The sequence below is a fragment of the Accipiter gentilis genome, chromosome 16 (genome assembly GCF_929443795.1).
Source record: "Accipiter gentilis chromosome 16, bAccGen1.1, whole genome shotgun sequence".
NCBI classification, from domain to species: Eukaryota; Metazoa; Chordata; class Aves; order Accipitriformes; family Accipitridae; genus Astur; species Astur gentilis.
The window spans coordinates 1417120-1434164 of record NC_064895.1 but is presented as its reverse complement, the minus strand read 5'-3'; the positions used below and the strand labels follow the sequence as shown (position 1 = coordinate 1434164).

The window sequence follows — 17045 nt, the reverse complement described above, 5'->3', positions numbered from 1 at the left end:
GGGTCCCGATCCGGAGACAGGGTGTCCCCAAAAGGACAGAGGGTCCCGATCCGGAGACGGGGTGTCCCCAAAAGGACAGAGGGTCCCGATCCGGAGACGGGGTGTCCCCAAAAGGACAGAGGGTCCTGATCCACAGGGTGGGGGTGTCCCCAAAAGGACAGAGGGTCCCGATCCGGAGACGGGGTGTCCCCAAAAGGACAGAGGGTCCCGATCCACAGGGTGGGGGTGTCCCCAAAAGGACAGAGGGGCCCGATCCGGAGACAGGGTGTCCCCAAAAGTACAGAGGGGCCCGATCCACAGGGTGGGGGTGTCCCCAAAAGGACAGAGGGGCCCGATCCGGAGACGGGGTGTCCCCAAAAGGACAGAGGGTCCTGATCCACAGGGTGGGGGTGTCTCCAAAAGGACAGAGGGGCCCGATCCGGAGACAGGGTGTCCCCAAAAGTACAGAGGGGCCCGATCCACAGGGTGGGGGTGTCCCCAAAAGGACAGAGGGTCCCGATCCGGAGACGGGGTGTTCCCAAAAGGACAGAGGGTCCCGATCCACAGGGTGGGGGTGTCTCCAAAAGGACAGAGGGGCCCGATCCGGAGACAGGGTGTCCCCAAAAGGACAGAGGGTCCCGATCCACAGGGTGGGGGTGTCCCCAAAAGGACAGAGGGGCCCGATCCGGAGACGGGGTGTCCCCAAAAGTACAGAGGGGCCCGATCCACAGGGTGTGGGTGTCCCCAAAAGGACAGAGGGGCCCGACCCGGAGGCCGGGGGTGGTGTGGGGTGTGGGATGTCGGACCGTGGGACCCCGGGGAGGGGTTTCGGGCGGGGTGCGCCCTGTGCCCCGGCCCCGTTGCCGGTCCCAGCCCGCTCGGGGGCGGGGCTGGCCCAGCCCGGCGGCGGCGGCGGCGGCGGCACCGAGCCCGTCCCGTCCCGTCCCGTCCCGTCCCGAACGGCCCCCGCGGAGCCTCCGCCGCAGCCGGAGCAGCACCGGGCTGCGGCCGCGATGGCTTCGCCTCCCCCCCCCACCGCCCCCGCCGCCGCATGAAGGTGCGCGGAACCGGAGCGGGCGGGGAGGCGGCGAGGAGGGGCCCGCGATCGGTGCCGGTAGCCCGGAGCCGGCAAAGAACGCGACGAACCGGGCTGGAGTCGGGGATCGGTGCCGTTCGTCCCCCTCCGCCTTCGTCCTCTCGTCTCCCCCCGTCTTCGTCACCGCCGCCCCCCGGGGGACCCGGGACTGACGGTAACCGGCTTTCGGTGCTCCTCAAGAAGATGCACTTATTCCGGAGCTCAAGCTACGAGATCCGGCTGGAGGGCGAGGGGAGCAGCCTGCCCCGCATCCAAGGCATCCGCTGGGTGAGTGAGGGTCGGGTGGGAGGGCGACGGAACCCCCCCAACCCCGAGACCCCCCAGGGGACGGTCCCCAAACCGAGGAACCCCCTTTACAGCCAGCTGTCCCCTCCACCCCTCTCAGCATCCCTCCTCGCACCGGGGATCCGCGCTTAGCCGGCCGCAGGGTTTCGGGGGACGGCTGGGCTGGGGGGTCGGGAAGCCCCTGCAAGGGCCAAGCGGGGTCCCCCGGGTTTATCGCTGCCTCCCAGCCCCGTTTCCTAAGCAGGACTTTGCAGGGCAGGGCTGGGCCCTTCCCTGCTTTCCCAGCTGGCCTGGCAGCGGGTTGTGATCTGTGACCCGAGCCCTGCTCCCCCCTCGTGTTTGCTGCCTGCGAGGCGAAGCGTGCAGGGAGCGAGGCGAGGCGTGCAGGGAGCATATTTTTGCAGCCGCCTGCCCTAACCCCTTCTCTAGGCAGAACTGGCAACCAGGCATGAAATGAGCCCGGTGTTATTGTGCTCCGGCACACGGCGGCCGGGCAGCGCACCCCAACCCCGAGCGTGTGAACGGGAAAGATCTTCCCTGCGGCCCTGCAACACACGGGGTTCAAAACGTTCCCTCCCTGCCAGGTCACGGTGTTTCGACAGGAGAAACTTATCGCTTGGCAGCGGGACGATGCTCGGCATCACGTCCTCCCTCCCTGGGTCCGTGCTGTCCCCTGGCCAGGAGCTGCTGGTCTCTTGGGGGTCCCTGGGGTGCAAAAGGCACCCGGTCCCCGCTCTGGGTCTCTTCTCTGTCCCATTTGGGCTGGGAGATGACCCTGGAACCTGTTCACCTGCCCCAGCTGAGCTTTGTGACTTTCCCCTTCCCACACTGCTTGAGCCGAAACAAACATTTTTAAGGAAAAAAAAGTGAAATTACTTAAAGGCAACAACCCCCCCCTTTCAGCATTTCTATGCAGCATGCAAGCTCCTTCACAGATAAGAAAGCTTTCCTCTCTTTTCCCCTTTTTCCTGATTTTTTTCTCCCCAGTACTCTTAGGAACTTAATTTTTGGGAGGGTTTTTTAAGTGGCAAAAAGCCAGGGAACTTGGGAGAGCAGCAGGCTGGAGCATTACTGTGCTAAACTGCCAGACTAGGATAAATCTGAAAAAATCTGGCAGCGCAGTGGCACGTGCAGTGTGGCAGGAGTGTCCCCTCCCCAGGTAGCTCCCCTGTGTATGGGGACAACCACGGGCCATTTGAGGGGAGTAGATGTGATCTTTGCAGGGAAAGGGGGTGTTTTCCCCACTTTTTGCAGGTACTCCCAGCGCACCCATTCCTCAGGGCAGGTATGGGAGAGGTGAATGGCAAGGAACCGTCTGGCTGTGCCTTGGAGCAGCAATATTGTCCCTTGTCCCCATCGCTGCAAGCGTACGGCTCCTGGAAGCTCCTCCTCGCATCCTGGCTCCGTCTCATCCCTCCTGGGGACCTGTTTGCCTGATCCCAGTGCCAGCAAATCCCTTCCAGCTCTGCTCCTTGCTACGAGGCTCCAGCCCAGGCTCCCGTTCGCTGGCATCAGCGGGATATCGCAGCCCGGTGTCCCCAAGCAGCTCCATCCTTCACCCTTCCCAGGGTACAAGTGCCATCGTGCCGGCTGTCACTGCGTCCCTAGAGAGGATGGAAGGGACGGAGTGGGTCCCCCAAGCCCCCCTCCCCGACGAGGCTCCCGGGGGGACAGCAAGCCCCTGGCTGGCTGCCGTGTCTTTTGAGGCTGCGGATGGGCGAGGACTTTCTCCGGAGCCGTAAAGCCTGAAATAACTCCTGTTGTTTTCCTTGGGATTCCAAACAAAAGCGGCGCGTGAGCGCGGAACGGTCGCTGCCGACCTTGGACGGCCGCCCGCCGCTGCCGGATTTCTGGAGACAGGCAGGATCTCAGCAGCCACATGTCCCATAAGCAGGAAGATGGAAAGAGGCAACTCCTTAGGAAGCTGTTTGGAGATGGCAGCCGTGTTGCTGTGACAATTAGGCAATGGGTGAGGGTGGGGAGGGCATCCTGTGGGTCTGGACCCAGGAGCTGGGGAGCAAGGATGCTTCAGGAAGGGGTTTTGGGGGCCAGCCATGAGATTTTTGCATGTGGTTCAGACCTGGTCTGGCAATAAGAAAACCCCAGGAGGGAGAAATCGCTCCAAGCACTCATCCTTAGGCAGGGTTTTTCTCAGTCTCCTTCAGTGTCCTTGTGAGCGCAGCTTGGAGCAGGACCATGGCATGTCCTGGCTCCCTGCCTCAAGGACAGACCTCACTTACAGGATGACAGAAAAGGCTCTTTGGGGACTGGAGCAGATTTTGCTTGCACCCAAGGGGGTGACATGGACCTCCAAGTCCCACGGGAGGTAGCTCCACGCTCTGGCCACAGCCTGGCTCCTATTTGCAAACATTTGCTCTGCAATTGCCGGTGCGTTTCCTGTTCCACAGGGCGGTCACGAGGCTCAGGAAAGTTTGCAGAATGAGTAAGTCACGGTGTCCCAGCCTCAGCGGCAGCACGGCCGGGTCGGGAGCGTCCCCAGGGACCTGCTGCGTTCACCGAACCGCTTGTTTTCCATCCGCTCCCCAAATCTCTCCTGCGCCAGTTGCAAACTGCTGGGGGCAGGTTGGTTTGCTCGAGCCATCTGGGCTGGCCAGAGGAGGATGGGGAAGCCCTGGGGGTATGGAAAGGGCTGGAGGAAATGAGGGAGCAGCCTGAACCGGGCAGGGTGTAAGCAGGCAGGGTTTGGGACGGGCAAGCAGGCAGCGCAGGGCAGAGCACCCACCTGAGCACCCACCGGGTGTCCACCTCCATCACCCTCCTGCCTGGGCCAGGAGGTGCCAGGGCTCTTTGGTTTCCCCTCAGCTCCTGGTGGGTGGGTTTGTCCTTGAATTCATTTGCAAGGAAGGTTTCTGCAGCTAATTACTCCTCCCCTTGGCTTCCTTAATTGAGGCTTTCATCCGGACCGTTCCTCTTGCTGGGGTTGCTCAAACCTTCCCAGCCAGCCCAGAGCCAGCAGATCTGAGGAGGATCCGGCCCAGAAGACGCCGTGTTTCGAGTGCCCGCCACCTCCACGGCCAGCCCGGAGTGCTGCAGACCCCTTACAGCCAGAAATAAACAGGGGGGACCACAAAAACTTCCCCTCCAGATGACCTCCGTGCAGGTGAAGACACCCCAAGGAAGGATGGCCCTCACCCTGTCTCAGGGTTAATGCTCAAAGTGCATTAACTGCCTCGGCCAGGGCAGCGCGTGGAGAACAGGTCTGACGGGTGCTCTCAGCTTCCCCCAGCCCATGATTTATGCAGCAGAGAAGCCGAGATGAAAGGTTGTTTATTCAGGGCCATGGCCATGCGGAAGCCCTCATCCCTCTGGGCAGCACCTGGATGGGAGCGCGGCCGGCTTTGCACCGGGATTAGGGCTGCAGCTGGGGTGGGTAATGGCTCATCCCTTCGTTGCTCCGCTTTTCCTTGGAGCAACCCCTCTGCAGGGGAAAAAAACCTGGGAGAAAAAATGAACACAAGGACTAAAAAGCACCTGCTGATGGGGAATATCCAAAGGAATGAGTGGTCGTGGAGAAGGTGAGGACTCAAGCGTAGCCCAGAAGGGATCGGCATCGCTCCTGGCGGAGCTGAACCTGATGCCGGGTTGTGCCGTGGTTGTCGGCAGCCGGTCCATCCCGGAGAGCGGGGACCCGCTGCGGGGCCGCGGCTCAGACCGCAGCGTGTGCTGCTGATGGAGACGGTCCCCAGCTATTCCTGATGCTCTGATGACGGATCGCTCCGGGAGGGACTCCCCGAGCCAAAAAGGGGGATGCTATTTTAGGATCAGTAAACAGTGAAGGCATTAAAGAGGAGCCAGCTTAGAAAACAGCATTGGATCAACTCACCACGTGCGGATTTAAGTTAAATAGAGCAAAAACTTGGTGGGTGAGGGGGGTTTTCCATCCCCAAAGGGACCGGGTTTGTACTTTAGGCTAAGGGAATACTGAATTGCCGGTGAACCAGCTGTACTGTGGATCAGTGAGGTTTCCTATTTTGCTCTTTTCCTACTGACACCCATCCCACTATTTGCATTTTTTTACATCTGTCGAGGCCTGAGTTCACATTTTCAGTCGCCGCCACAGGCTCCTGCTTGAGCTCAGAGCCTCTGACCACAAGCGAGGGAAATTTGGGCTTGTTTTCTTCTAATACGCTTTATTTTAGGCATGTCCCTATTGAATTTTACCCGCTGCTGTTTCCCCATACCCAACATGTGCCCAGTGACTTTTCGCCTTGCTGATCCATTGTTTCCAGGATCTCCCCTAAAATCCTTTGGAAAAACAGCTTCATATTCACCAGCCTTTCAGTACCAAGGGAAGCACGAGGTTACACATCACCCATAGCAATTCGGCTCTTTCGCTGCCGTGCTCCTCTGGGCACCAGGGACCTCACGTCCCGATGGTTTATTACAGCTGATTTTTCAGGATTAATTGCATAAGTTTTTCTGGCTGTGCTGTTATTTGAGACCAGTCCCCGGACACATTGCCTGCAGGGAAGGGTTTGGGCATGTGTTCCTCGACTCTCTGCCACCCTCGTCCTCTGCAAGAACTCTTGCTCCCCATCGTCTGCCGTGGGACAGGCTGGCCACGGGTCCTGTCCTTGGTGTCCTCTGCAAGCTGATCCTCCAGCTCTCCAAGCCTTTCTTGGGTTGTTCCTGTAACCTGATGGAGTTTGGGATCTTCTCTGTCCTCTTTGTTTGGTCCCAGCTTCAAAGCTGGAGGAAAATCCCCAGGCTTTAGACATCTCTCCCTCCCCTGAGGCTGTGCCAGCTTCCCCAGGTCTTTCTGAAGTCCTTCTCCTCCAGTGGCAAGCTCCATGTCTCAAATACGATGTCTCTGATCCCTGTTTGCAAAGATTTTACTTTTCACTTCCTTCTTTTATCTCCCAGCTCCCTTATTTGAATGCACTTCCCTTTCTGAAGTTAAACATAACCGCAGGGGGTTGCTGGGGGTTCGGTCCCCGGTACACATGTGTGTTCAGCAAGGATGGGGCAGAGTAAACGCTTTGCCGTGGTTTTAGGAGATGGGTGCTGGTGAGCATGCAGGGATGCTTGCCTCCTCGCCTGGTAAAGAGCTGAGGATGAACTGTGCCTTGGGGGAGGCAGGAGCTCCCCTGGGGTGTGTGGGGTGAGGGGGGGGCATGGCAGAGCCCACCCAGCCAACAGTCCCCTTCTTTTTGGTTTTCCAGACCCCACTTTTGGACACTGAATCCACCCTGGACTATGGACACAGCCTTACCCAGGTGGGTGGGCTGGGAAAACCCACAAGGACATGAGTTTGGGGAGGGTGGGTGGTGGAGAAACATGCCTTGAAGGCTGTGAGGGGTGGGGGGGCCAGAGCACCCCCATTCCACGGAGTCCTCGGCTCGGCTCTGGGCTGCTCGATCCCTTGGGCTCAGTCATTCCCAGGGGTGGGTGATGGAGATCCCGGGGTGCTGGGGTGGGCGTGCGGGTGTATCGCACCTTGGCAAGGCGTTGGGGGCACAGTTGACCGTGCGAGGTATGCCACCCGCTCCCTCCCCGCTTCCCCTGCAAGCCGTGTAATCCCTTTCCATCCCCAGGCATCCTCGGAGAAGATCTGGCGAGCCGGGAAGCTCCTCTTCATCCACCTCACCAGCACCCGCCCTGGCCTCATCCGGGACCACAAGCATCACCTGCGGCATCACAGGTGGGACGGCCAGCACCCCTGCCACGCTGGGGGGCACCGCGGGCTGCCGAGGACCCCGGCAGCCCTCCGAGGACAGCAGAACTTCTCCTGCCCATCCCAGGGAGGGGTTCACCCGGGGTGCCAGGTGCCGTGGCTCCGTTTCGGGGGTGATTCTCACGCCCTCTCCCCTTGCAGGCAGTGCTGCTCCGGGAAAGAGCTGGTGGACTGGCTGCTGAGCGCCGGGCTCGCCGTCCAGACGCGCAGCCAAGCCATCGGCATCTGCCAGGTGCTGGTGGATGGAGGTGTCCTGACACACGGTGAGGGTGGGCGGTGGCAGCCCCCTGCGCGGCGGCGGGGTCTCGCAAGGCGAGATGGGCGCGCTGGGGGATGCTAGGGTCTCCCATGGGTGCACGTGGTACCCCGTGGGTCTCCCGTGGGTTCACGGCCGAGCTCATGGCGCTCTCCCCTCCCCGCAGTGAAGCAGGAGTGGCATTTTCAGGACAAGGACACCCAGTTTTACCGTTTTGCCGAGCTGGAGCTGAGCCCTGAGCCCAGCGCTGGGCTTCGGGATGCGGAGGAGCTGCTGGAGGCACTGGCCTTCCTGGCCCAGCTGGGTCCCGACGCGCTGCTCACCATGGCCCTGCGCAAGCCGTGAGTGACTGGGTGCTCCCCAGGGGCCGGGGGGGGACACATGGGGCTCATTTTGACCCCGCTCCATGGGGGTCTGGAGCACCAAAGGGGCTGCTGTGGATGGGGTCACCTGAGCATCTCTTCTGCAACTGTCATATGGGGTGGAGAAAGAGGCTGCCCAGCCAGGGCAGGGGTGTCCATGCCTGGAGAGGGGTGTCTGTGCCCTGGGACAGGGTGGGCAGAGGGGGTACAGATGGCTGCTCACCCCCGCCGCTCCCCTCCCAGGCCTGCCCAGCGCACAGAGGATGAGCTGGAGCTCATATTTGAGGAGCTCCTCCACATCAAAGCTGTGGCTCATCTCTCCAACTCGGTGAGTGTGGCTGTGCCCTGCTTCCCCCACAGCGTGTATGTCCTCCCTAACCTGCTCCTGGTCCCCAAATCCTCCTGCATCCCATCGCTTCCCAACTGGGCATCCTCTCCTGGCCCTCTCGAAGCATCCCTGGGCACCCTTCCCACCTTGTCCCCCGTGCCCATGCGTGTCCCCTCCTTGCTCAGCTCCGGGCTGGGGTGACCCTAATGGCAGGTGACCCTCTTGCCGCAGGTGAAGCGGGAGCTGGCGTCTGTGCTGATGTTCGAGTCGCACCAGAGAGCAGGCACCGTGTGTGAGTATCGTGTGTCCCACGAGCCGTGCAGGGCTGGCCGGTCCCCCAGGAAAAGGTCCCCAGCCCGGGGAGGATGGCTGAAGCCTTTGCCATCAGTGTGGATGCTCCTGATGTCTCTTCGTGGACTAGGGATGGAGGGGACCGGAGCACTCGCTGTGTTCGCCTGGGCTGGGAGCTCAGGATGGGGGGGGCTGAAGAGGGATGCTTGGGGCTCCCCCTCTTCAACTGCTGGATGCTGCCATTTCCCCTGCAGTGTTCAGCCAAGGAGACAAAGGCACATCGTGGTACATCATCTGGAAGGGCTCGGTGAACGTGGTCACCCATGGCAAGGTAGGTGCGTCCCTGCACAGCGAGGGTCTCCAGACACCCCATGTCACTGTCCCCCAGCAGGGACGGGGGGGCTCCCACCCCATCCCTTACCATCCTTGCTCCCCCTGACCCAGGGTTTGGTGGCCACCCTGCACGAGGGGGACGACTTCGGGCAGCTGGCGCTGGTGAACGACGCGCCCCGCGCGGCCACCATCATCCTGCGAGAGGACAACTGCCACTTCCTCCGCGTGGACAAGCAGGACTTCAACCACATCCTCAAGGTGAGCAGGGGGCTCACACGGTGCCGGGTCCGAGCTGGGATGCACCACGCACCCTCTCCATGGCGTTTGGAGGGGAGGATGCTTTTCTGCATGCCAATATGGGGTTTTGGGGTGCAACCAGCCAGCTAGGCGTTTTGTGATGGATCCGAGCTGGGCTGATGGCCGGTTTTTCTCTCTAGGATGTGGAGGCCAACACCATGCGCCTGAAGGAGCACGGGAAGGTGGTGCTCGTCCTGCAGAAGAACCTGCAGGGTGGCAGCAGCCAGTCAGCCACGGCACGGAGCAGCAGGTGACAGCAGCCTGTCCCCATCCCTCCTTGCAGCCATGCCGGCAGCGCTGCCAGCCGATGCTGCCTGTCCCCCCTGCCTCCTCTGCTGCTTTCTGGCTTCCCTTGGAGGAGTCTACTGGGAGGACCACGACCCTGGAGGGGAAACAGGGATGCCAGGCCATGCTGACCACTTGTGTTGGGTGGCCCGGCATGGTGGCCAAGCCCAGAACTGGGGTGCCGCTTCCCTGATGTGGCCGGTGCTCTGCCCACCAGGTACTTTGTGATGGCTGGGACGCCGGAGAAAATCCTGGAGCATCTGCTGGAGTTCATGAGGCTCGATGCCACGCTCTATGACCCCATGGGTAGGTGGGGAATCTCCTCCCGGTTTTGGGGACCATGTCCCAGAGCCACTCTGAGATGGGCAGGGGGCTGCGGACAAGGTGCCAGAGGAGGGACCAGCACCGAGTGGGGCTGCCCTAATCCCAGTGTTCAACCCCAAAAAGCTTCTCCTCTCATCCTAAAATCCCCCATTGGGACTGGGAGAGGGAGGCAGCTCCAGGGCTGAGAGCATCTCCTCTCCCACATCCCGCCATCTCCCTCTGCCTTTGGAGAGGAGCAAAACCGGGTGAGATGGGAACCAGGAGATGTCCCCAGTGGGTAAAAAATCAGAGCTGTCGTGCTGCCCTCATCACCGGCTGCGTTGGAGTTAACTCACTGTGAGGGCTGCACTAAAAGCGATTTAATTTTCTTTCATCCTCCAAAGCCTGCAACCTCACCAGCCCTCTCCATGGTGTTTAGGAGCAAAAAATTACCTGCAATGAGCATGGTCACCGTGGTGGGGGACACCACAGGGCAACCCCACGCAGGGCATGGGTGACCCTTTCCCGGTCAGCCACACTGCCTGGCTGTGATCCTGGCTGTCCCCAACCTGCCGGACACCACGAAGGGTGAATGATGGTGGCCTGATCTCTTGCAGATACACTGCTGGGGGATTTCCTGCTGACTTACACCGTGTTCATGCCGACCTCGCAGCTCTGCAGAGCTCTGCTGCACCAATATCCTTCTGCGGCTGGATTTGGGGGGGGACCGGGCTCCATCCTACGTGATGCATCCCCCCCTGCCAGGGACCAGAACGTTCAGTTTGGTCCCTGTCACCCTGGTGGGACCTCAGGGGTTGGCCAGGGGACCCCCAAATCCCCCAGGCTCTTAGGCACAGGGCATACCCCTACCTCCCATCCTATCCTGGCAGCACACGTACGGGGGTCCCCACCTGCTCCCCACCAACCGTTGTTGGTGCCCTTGACTGGTCCCAGTTTCCGTGCGGAGCCGCTGGAGGGCTCGGAGCAGGAGAAGGCCACCTACTCCCTGCACAAGCGGCGGAAGATCCTGAGGCTGGTGAGCCAGTGGGTGCTGCTCTACGGGCGGCTGCTGCAGGGCGACCGCAGCACCACGGCTCTGCTGCAGGTACCAGGAGTGGGGCGGAGAGGGAGGGGAATGTCCCCAGGGGGATCTGGCTGTGACCACCCCATTCTGACCGCTGGGCATCTTCCTCCCACAGAACCTCGCGGACCTGGCGAGCCGGGACCCTCGCCTGGGTGGGCTGGTCCAGGAGCAAGCACAGGACCGCCGGCGGCCCCGAGCGTGAGTCCCCCAGGGAAGGAGGGACGTCCCCATCCGAAACAGAGCCCGGCTCTGTCCCCCCATGCCACTGCTGATGCCCATGTCCCTGGGTCCTGAACCCCTTGTAGCTGGAGGGGGGAGTTTGTACTTTTCATGGTGCTGAGCTTTCAGCCAACAAAACAATGATTGCCAAGACCGGGGGGATGCCAGCAGCTCTCAGGCCACCTTGTCCCCAGCATGGGATTTTCCCAGCCATAGGGAGGGTGTCAAACACCGCCAGGACTCCCCTGTGGGGCAGGGATGCTCGGGGGGGCTTGGGGGCTGCAGGACCCGGTTCTGTCTCCAGCGCAGATGTGGGCTGCGGGGTTCTAACACCACCTTGCTCCTCTCTCTGCAGGCTGGAGAATGGAGACGGCAGCATTTCTCCCCAGCCCAAGGTAGGGGTGGCCCTAGGGGGGTGCCAGGGTTGGGGGGGCGGGTAGTGGAAAGATGGGTCACCCCTGCCCTCTGGGGACCCCCGGCAGGAGGGGTGGCTGGTAGGGAGGCATCCTCCCTGCTCTCTTCCACCTTGGCCACAGGCTCGGAGCTCGGGGAACTGGCTCACAAGCCAGGAGGAGGCAGTTCTGAACAGCAGCTGTGCCTTAAGAGCCCAGGACAAAGGTACGGCCGCTCACGGTGGGGACTGTCCCCTCCCCGGCAGCTGGGACACTAAAACCTTCTCCCCCCGCACCGTAGTGCCCTACGAGATCTACAGACCGGACCATTCGTGCCTGATCACGGTGCTGCCCGTCAACGCCTCGGTGCGGGACGTCTTGCGGTCCCTCGCCCCCCGGCTCGGCCGGGATGGGGAGCACATCCTGGTGAAGGTGAATTCGGCCGGAGGTGAGCGGGCTCTCCCAGGGATGCCACCACGCATGGGCTGCCACTGCGCCATGGTGACAGTTGCCCCGTGCCCAGCCAGGATCTGGCCCCTTCTCCATCCCGGCACCGACCGTCCTCTCTCCCGCAGATAAAGTGGGGCTGCAGCTGGATGCCGTGGGGGTGTTCACAGCGCTGGGGCTCAATGAGAGGCTTTTCGCCGTCAGCGTGGAGGAGCTGGGCAGCCTGGTGAGCACCGGGTGGGGGGGTCCTCAGGATGGGCAGGACCAGGCTGGCCCCCTGAGCGGGGTTTGGGGCTGCAGTGCTTCCATAGCAGCTCAGGGTTAGGGGTGTCCATCCCTCCCTGCTCCTCTCCCCTCCGGGGAAGGGGCTGGCGTTTCCCTCCCTGCTGCTGTGGCTAATGGCAGGAGGGGTCAGGCATCCTCTCCTGCACACAGACCCCCCACCCCGAGCAGCTGGGACCCCATGTCGGCTCCTCAGAGACCCTGGACCTCATCAGCTCCAAGGACCTGGCCAGCCACCTCACCGACTATGACTGGAACCTCTTCAAGAGCATCCACCAGGTAGGGCCAGCGCCCAGACTGCAGCGGGAGACACCTCCGGGGTGGCTTTCGGGATACCCCTCAGCTGCTGCCTTGGGCTTCGCAGGTGGAAATGATCCACTATATTGTCGGACCGCAAAAGTTTCACGACGTGACCACGGCCAACCTGGAGCGGGTCATGCGGCGCTTCAACGAGCTGCAGTACTGGGTGGCCACGGAGCTTTGCCTCTGCCCCGAGGTGGGCAGACGAGCCCAGCTCCTGCGCAAGTTCATCAAGCTGGCTGCACAGTGAGTGCCTCACCGCCTGCATCCCGGTCCTGCGAGGATGGAGCTGGTGGTGACCTTCTTGCCTGACTCTGTCCCAACCTGCAGCCTCAAGGAGCAGAAGAACCTGAATTCCTTCTTCGCGGTGATGTTTGGTGTGAGCAACACGGCCGTCAGCCGCCTGGCCAAGACCTGGGAGGTAACCGCCTTTGGGCTGCTGCCAGCCCTGCGAGGTCCCCCGAGGTCTGCAGTGATGGATTGGGGTCCCCTGGCTTGGGCAGCGGGCGAGGGTGGCCCAGGTGCTGGGGTCCAGGCAGAGCCTGCACCCATAAGCTCTGAGCAAGGGAGCTGGTAAGGGCAGGGAGCGCATTTCCCACCAGGCAGGGGGCCAGGATCAGCTCCTGGGTCTGGTTAGACCCAGCCAGGGGCCAAAATACCCCATACTGGAATGGCAACAGGCTCCGAACATGTTGCTCACGGGTACCCGGAGCAGGCGGTGTTGCAGAGCCCACAGAGGTGGAATGAGGCGGGTGGAAAGCAGAAGGTTCTGGGAGAACTGGGGGGCGGTCTCTGGGGGTGGGAAAGCCGGGGTGCCGGTGCCGGTGACCCTCTTTCTGCGCAGAGGTTGCCCCACAAGATTCGAAAGCTGCATTCGGCGCTGGAGCGGATGCTGGTGAGCGCAGCCCCTTCCCTCCCCATATCCCTCTTCCCAGTAGGGTTTGCCCCTGCTTCCCAAAAGTTGCAAAGTCACAGGGGTGCCGTGGAAGTGCTGGCCCCCCACTTTTTTCCCCTGCACCCGTGGCAGGCAGCAGCCAGGGCTGTGTCCCCTGCCTGCCCCACGCTGAGGTCCCGCTCCATCCCCAGGACCCGTCGTGGAACCACAGGGTCTATCGCCTGGCCGTCGCCAAGCTGAGCCCCCCCATCATCCCCTTCGTGCCCCTTCTCCTCAAAGGTGGGTACCTCAGCTTGGAAGCTGGTGGGCCTTTGCTGGGGGTGCCGGTGGGAATGGGTTGGGCTGGGGTGGCGGGGACCCCTTTGGATACATCCAGCCCTCCCCGGGGAGCAGGAAGCCAAATCTGATCCCTAAATCCCCCTCGCCAGACATGACGTTCATCCACGAGGGCAATCGCACGCTGGCCGAGAACCTCATCAACTTTGAGAAGATGGTGAGTGGGGCGGGTTGGCTCCCCACGGACCCCCACTTTAGGGGACCTGCTGTCCCCCCATCCCCTGGGATGCAGATCCGGAGCATCCCCGCGGCATTAGCGCAGACCCCCCGGCAGCCAGGATCCCTGGGGGGCACGGGGCAGCCGCAGCTGCCGCTGAAGCCAGAGGGGACTGTGTTTTACCAGCCTGGGAGCAAAGTGGGGCCAGGTGACAGCAAGTGACCTTTGTGCATTGCCCACAGCACATGATGGCAAAGACCGTGCGTGTCCTGCAGCGCTGCCGGGGCCACGCACATGGTGAGTGTTCCCGGGTAGGGGCAAGGATGGGGCTGGGCACCAGCGTTCCTTTGGGATGGGGCTGAGCTTCTGCTCTCTGTCTGCACCCAGCTCCGCTCTCGCCGCTGCGAAATCGCTCCCCGCACCGGCCAGAGGACCCCAAGGCCGTCAGGATCTCCACATGTATGTCTGGGGTTTGCCCATCTGTCCCCAATCCTGTGCTGGGAGACCCCCACCCCTCGGGGCTACGTGGGGCTGGATGAGGCCAGCCCAGGGGACCGTGCACCCACCATCCTTGTGGGGATGGGGGGGGGGTCCTGTGGGGACATCCCGAGGGCATCAGCCTGGCTACAGCGGGTGAAAACTGGTCCAGATGCTGTCGATGCCTCGGAGTACCCAGGGATGGAGGCTGAGCTCCCTCTGCTGAGTGGTGCAAGCCCGTGGGTCGCATGCTGCTGCCTGGAGGCACCAGTCAGCAACTCCTCGTCCTGAAGAGAGTCACGGAGTGCTTCCAGCATGTCTGAAGCACTCTAGCTGTTAGGGAGCAAGTCTGTCCCTGCTTGCTCCTGCTCCTTCAGCTCCAGTGGGTTCCTGGAGGTGATGGAAGGGATCTGTGAGCTGAGGGAGAAGGGATGGAGGGGATCCATCAGCCAACAGAGGTGGGATGGAATGAGAATTTGTGAGCCAGGGGAGAGGTGATGGAGGGGATCCATGAGCTGAGCAAGAGGCGATAAAGAGGCATCCTCCAAGCTGGAGGTCATACAGAGGTTCGATGGGCTGAGCTAGAGGTGATGGAGGGGATTGAGCCAAGCCAGCAGCAGTGGAAGCAGATCAGTGCGTCAAGCAAGAGGCAGTGAAGGGGGATCCATGAAATGAGCCAGCGGTGATGGAGAGGGTTGGCAAGTTGAGCCGGAGGTGATGGAGGGGGATCGGTGAGCCCAGCTGGAGGCAGGAGCCCAGCCCTGATCTCAGCTCTCCCTGGCAGGCTCGGAGCAGTCCCTGAGCGTGCGAAGCCCCGTCTCCACCTGGGCGTACCTGCAGCACCTGAAAGCCATCGACAGCCAGAAGGAGCTGCTGCGGCTTTCCCACGACCTGGAGTCCTGACCGGGATGGATGGCCGGAGGGGGACCGGAGGAGGGATGCGGCAGCCTGTCTGCCGGTGGCAGGGGCAGCCCCGTGGCTCTTCTCCCAGTAGCACTGGTCACAGGGCTGTGTTGGAGCCGGCCAAGAGCAGCTTCTGCTCGGCCGTGCCACCGGCTGCGGGCACCAGGTCTGGCACCGCAAGGCAGCCGGCAGCCCATGTCGGCTGCGGGCAGGCGAGGGCCATGGACAGCAGAGTGAGCAATAGAGGTATTTTTCTATGCAAGGCTGCACTCCCTTTTCTTCTCCATGCAGCAGCCTGGATTCACTCCCTGCACTGGCCCCGGGGGGAGGAAGGAGCCCTGGCTGGCCCCTGATGCTGCCCACCCTGGAGGTGCCAGGCTGGAAGATGCCCCTTCCTCCTGGAGGGACGCAAGCCAGAGCATCCCTATGAGCAGGGAACGCCACGTCTGTCTCCAACGGGGTGCAGACACCCAGGCTGAGCTCAGGGTCTGGCTCATGCCCCACGGATCCTGCAGGCAGCCCCAGAGGGGACCTGCCCTTCCCTCTGTCCTGTGTGTCCCATGGGACGTGCTGGCTGTGTCCCCTGTCCTGGCCTCTGGATGCTGCGTGACCCCAGCAGCCACAGGGGAGGTATCTTGATCTTCCCCAGGACTGTTGGGACTTAAACCAGCCCATGCTGCCAAACCTTGGGCTAATCATAACCTTCTCCGTGCCTCAGTTTCCCCACATGGATGGGGGCAGGACTAGCCACGTACAGCCATGACGCGGAAGCAGGACAGCACCCCTCATGGAAGGAAGCTGTGGTGGCCTCGTGGTGGAGATGGTGATCTGCTCTGGCGGTTCCCAACCCACGCCCAGTTACTGCTGGGCTGCGAGCAGGGGTTTGGGGGCGATGTCTTTGAAGAAGGCAGGGCTGACAGACCCCAGGGGTGAGGAGCCCCATCCCTCCACCCAGAGCATCTCTGTATGCACACAGAACAGTTTTAGCAATGACCTTCCCAACGCTCTGAGCGGGCCTGGATGAAGCTACGGGGTGCAGGGGAGATCGCAGCCCCTAAAAGCTCCCACGTTTGGAGGGTACCAGTGTGGGGGAGGCTCGGAGCCCCCGGCAGGTCCGTGCCCCAGCTGGGACACTACAGAGCCACAGCATGGAGCCACAAGCCAAAGGCCCCCCAGCCTTGCCCCAAGTACGGCTGGGCTACGAGGGGCCAGAGCGCTGCTGCGTTAATTGCTCTTTTCAGTCTCGCCATGCAGATGAATGGGTTGCTTAAAATAAAAGTCCCCATCATACCTAAATAATGTTTCAAGCTGTGCAGCCAGCTAAGAGATGGGATGTGGGTTCCTTGCAGCTCCCAGCACCACGTCCATCCCAGGACCGCCAGTTGCCCCGCAGCGCAAAGCCTGGCTTTGTGGTTCCCTGCAAGGCAGTGGGTGGCCGTGCTTGGTGGGGACCATGTTTTGATACCTGGCATCTCCCAGGTTTCTAACTCTAGCCCCATGCACGGTCCCAGCAGCATGTGTGTCCAGGCAAGCCAGGGCAAAGCAGAGAGGCGATGGCGATTCCTTGGCATCTGGACCCAGCAGCCCAGACTACCTGCAGTCACCTTTCCCAGGATGTTTGCCTCGAAGGACCAAAGGAGCCTTGAAATGAAAGAGCTCGTACATGGGGAAGGAAGGGTTAAACCAGAGTTGCACATTTTCTGGGTGTTTCTGGGCCTGCAGATTACTTTCAGTCTGCAGGTTGGCTGGCTGGGTCAATGGATGTGTCTTGGGGCTTTCCCTTCCTCGGCTGCAGGCGGAATGCTGGCCCGGTCAGCTAGCTTGGCTGGAGAAATCTCCAGTTGAATGGAAAAGTTGACCCTTGTCTGGTTTTTCCAGTGCAGGCTGTGAAGAGCACCCCGTTAGGGAGCTCACCGCGGTCCATGCACGTCCACAACCCACAAGCCTGTATCCTCCACAAGCTGTGTTTTCCCTAGGAGCACGAGCACGAAGGTCCAGCCTCACCAGCAATTCCCATGGAGCTGCAGAAGCCCTGTGATGTCC

General features: G+C 61.7%; 1 protein-coding gene across 1 annotated transcript; it reads left to right on the top strand.

Annotated features, from left to right (window-relative positions):
* The first annotated feature begins 925 nt into the window (after positions 1-925).
* Positions 926-16279, top strand: RAPGEF3 (Rap guanine nucleotide exchange factor 3). The gene is made up of 27 exons (XM_049819021.1): positions 926-1342; positions 6544-6597; positions 6916-7022; positions 7197-7318; positions 7478-7652; positions 7917-8001; positions 8233-8293; positions 8547-8623; positions 8737-8883; positions 9063-9172; positions 9425-9513; positions 10128-10206; positions 10465-10615; positions 10710-10792; positions 11169-11208; positions 11350-11431; positions 11507-11653; positions 11781-11878; positions 12088-12213; positions 12299-12480; positions 12565-12655; positions 13079-13129; positions 13321-13408; positions 13558-13622; positions 13865-13919; positions 14010-14081; positions 14884-16279. The coding sequence occupies exons 1-27, from the start codon at positions 1031-1033 to the stop codon at positions 15000-15002; spliced, it is 2868 nt and encodes a 955-aa protein (XP_049674978.1). The 5' UTR covers positions 926-1030; the 3' UTR covers positions 15003-16279.
* Positions 16280-17045: the final 766 nt, after the last annotated feature.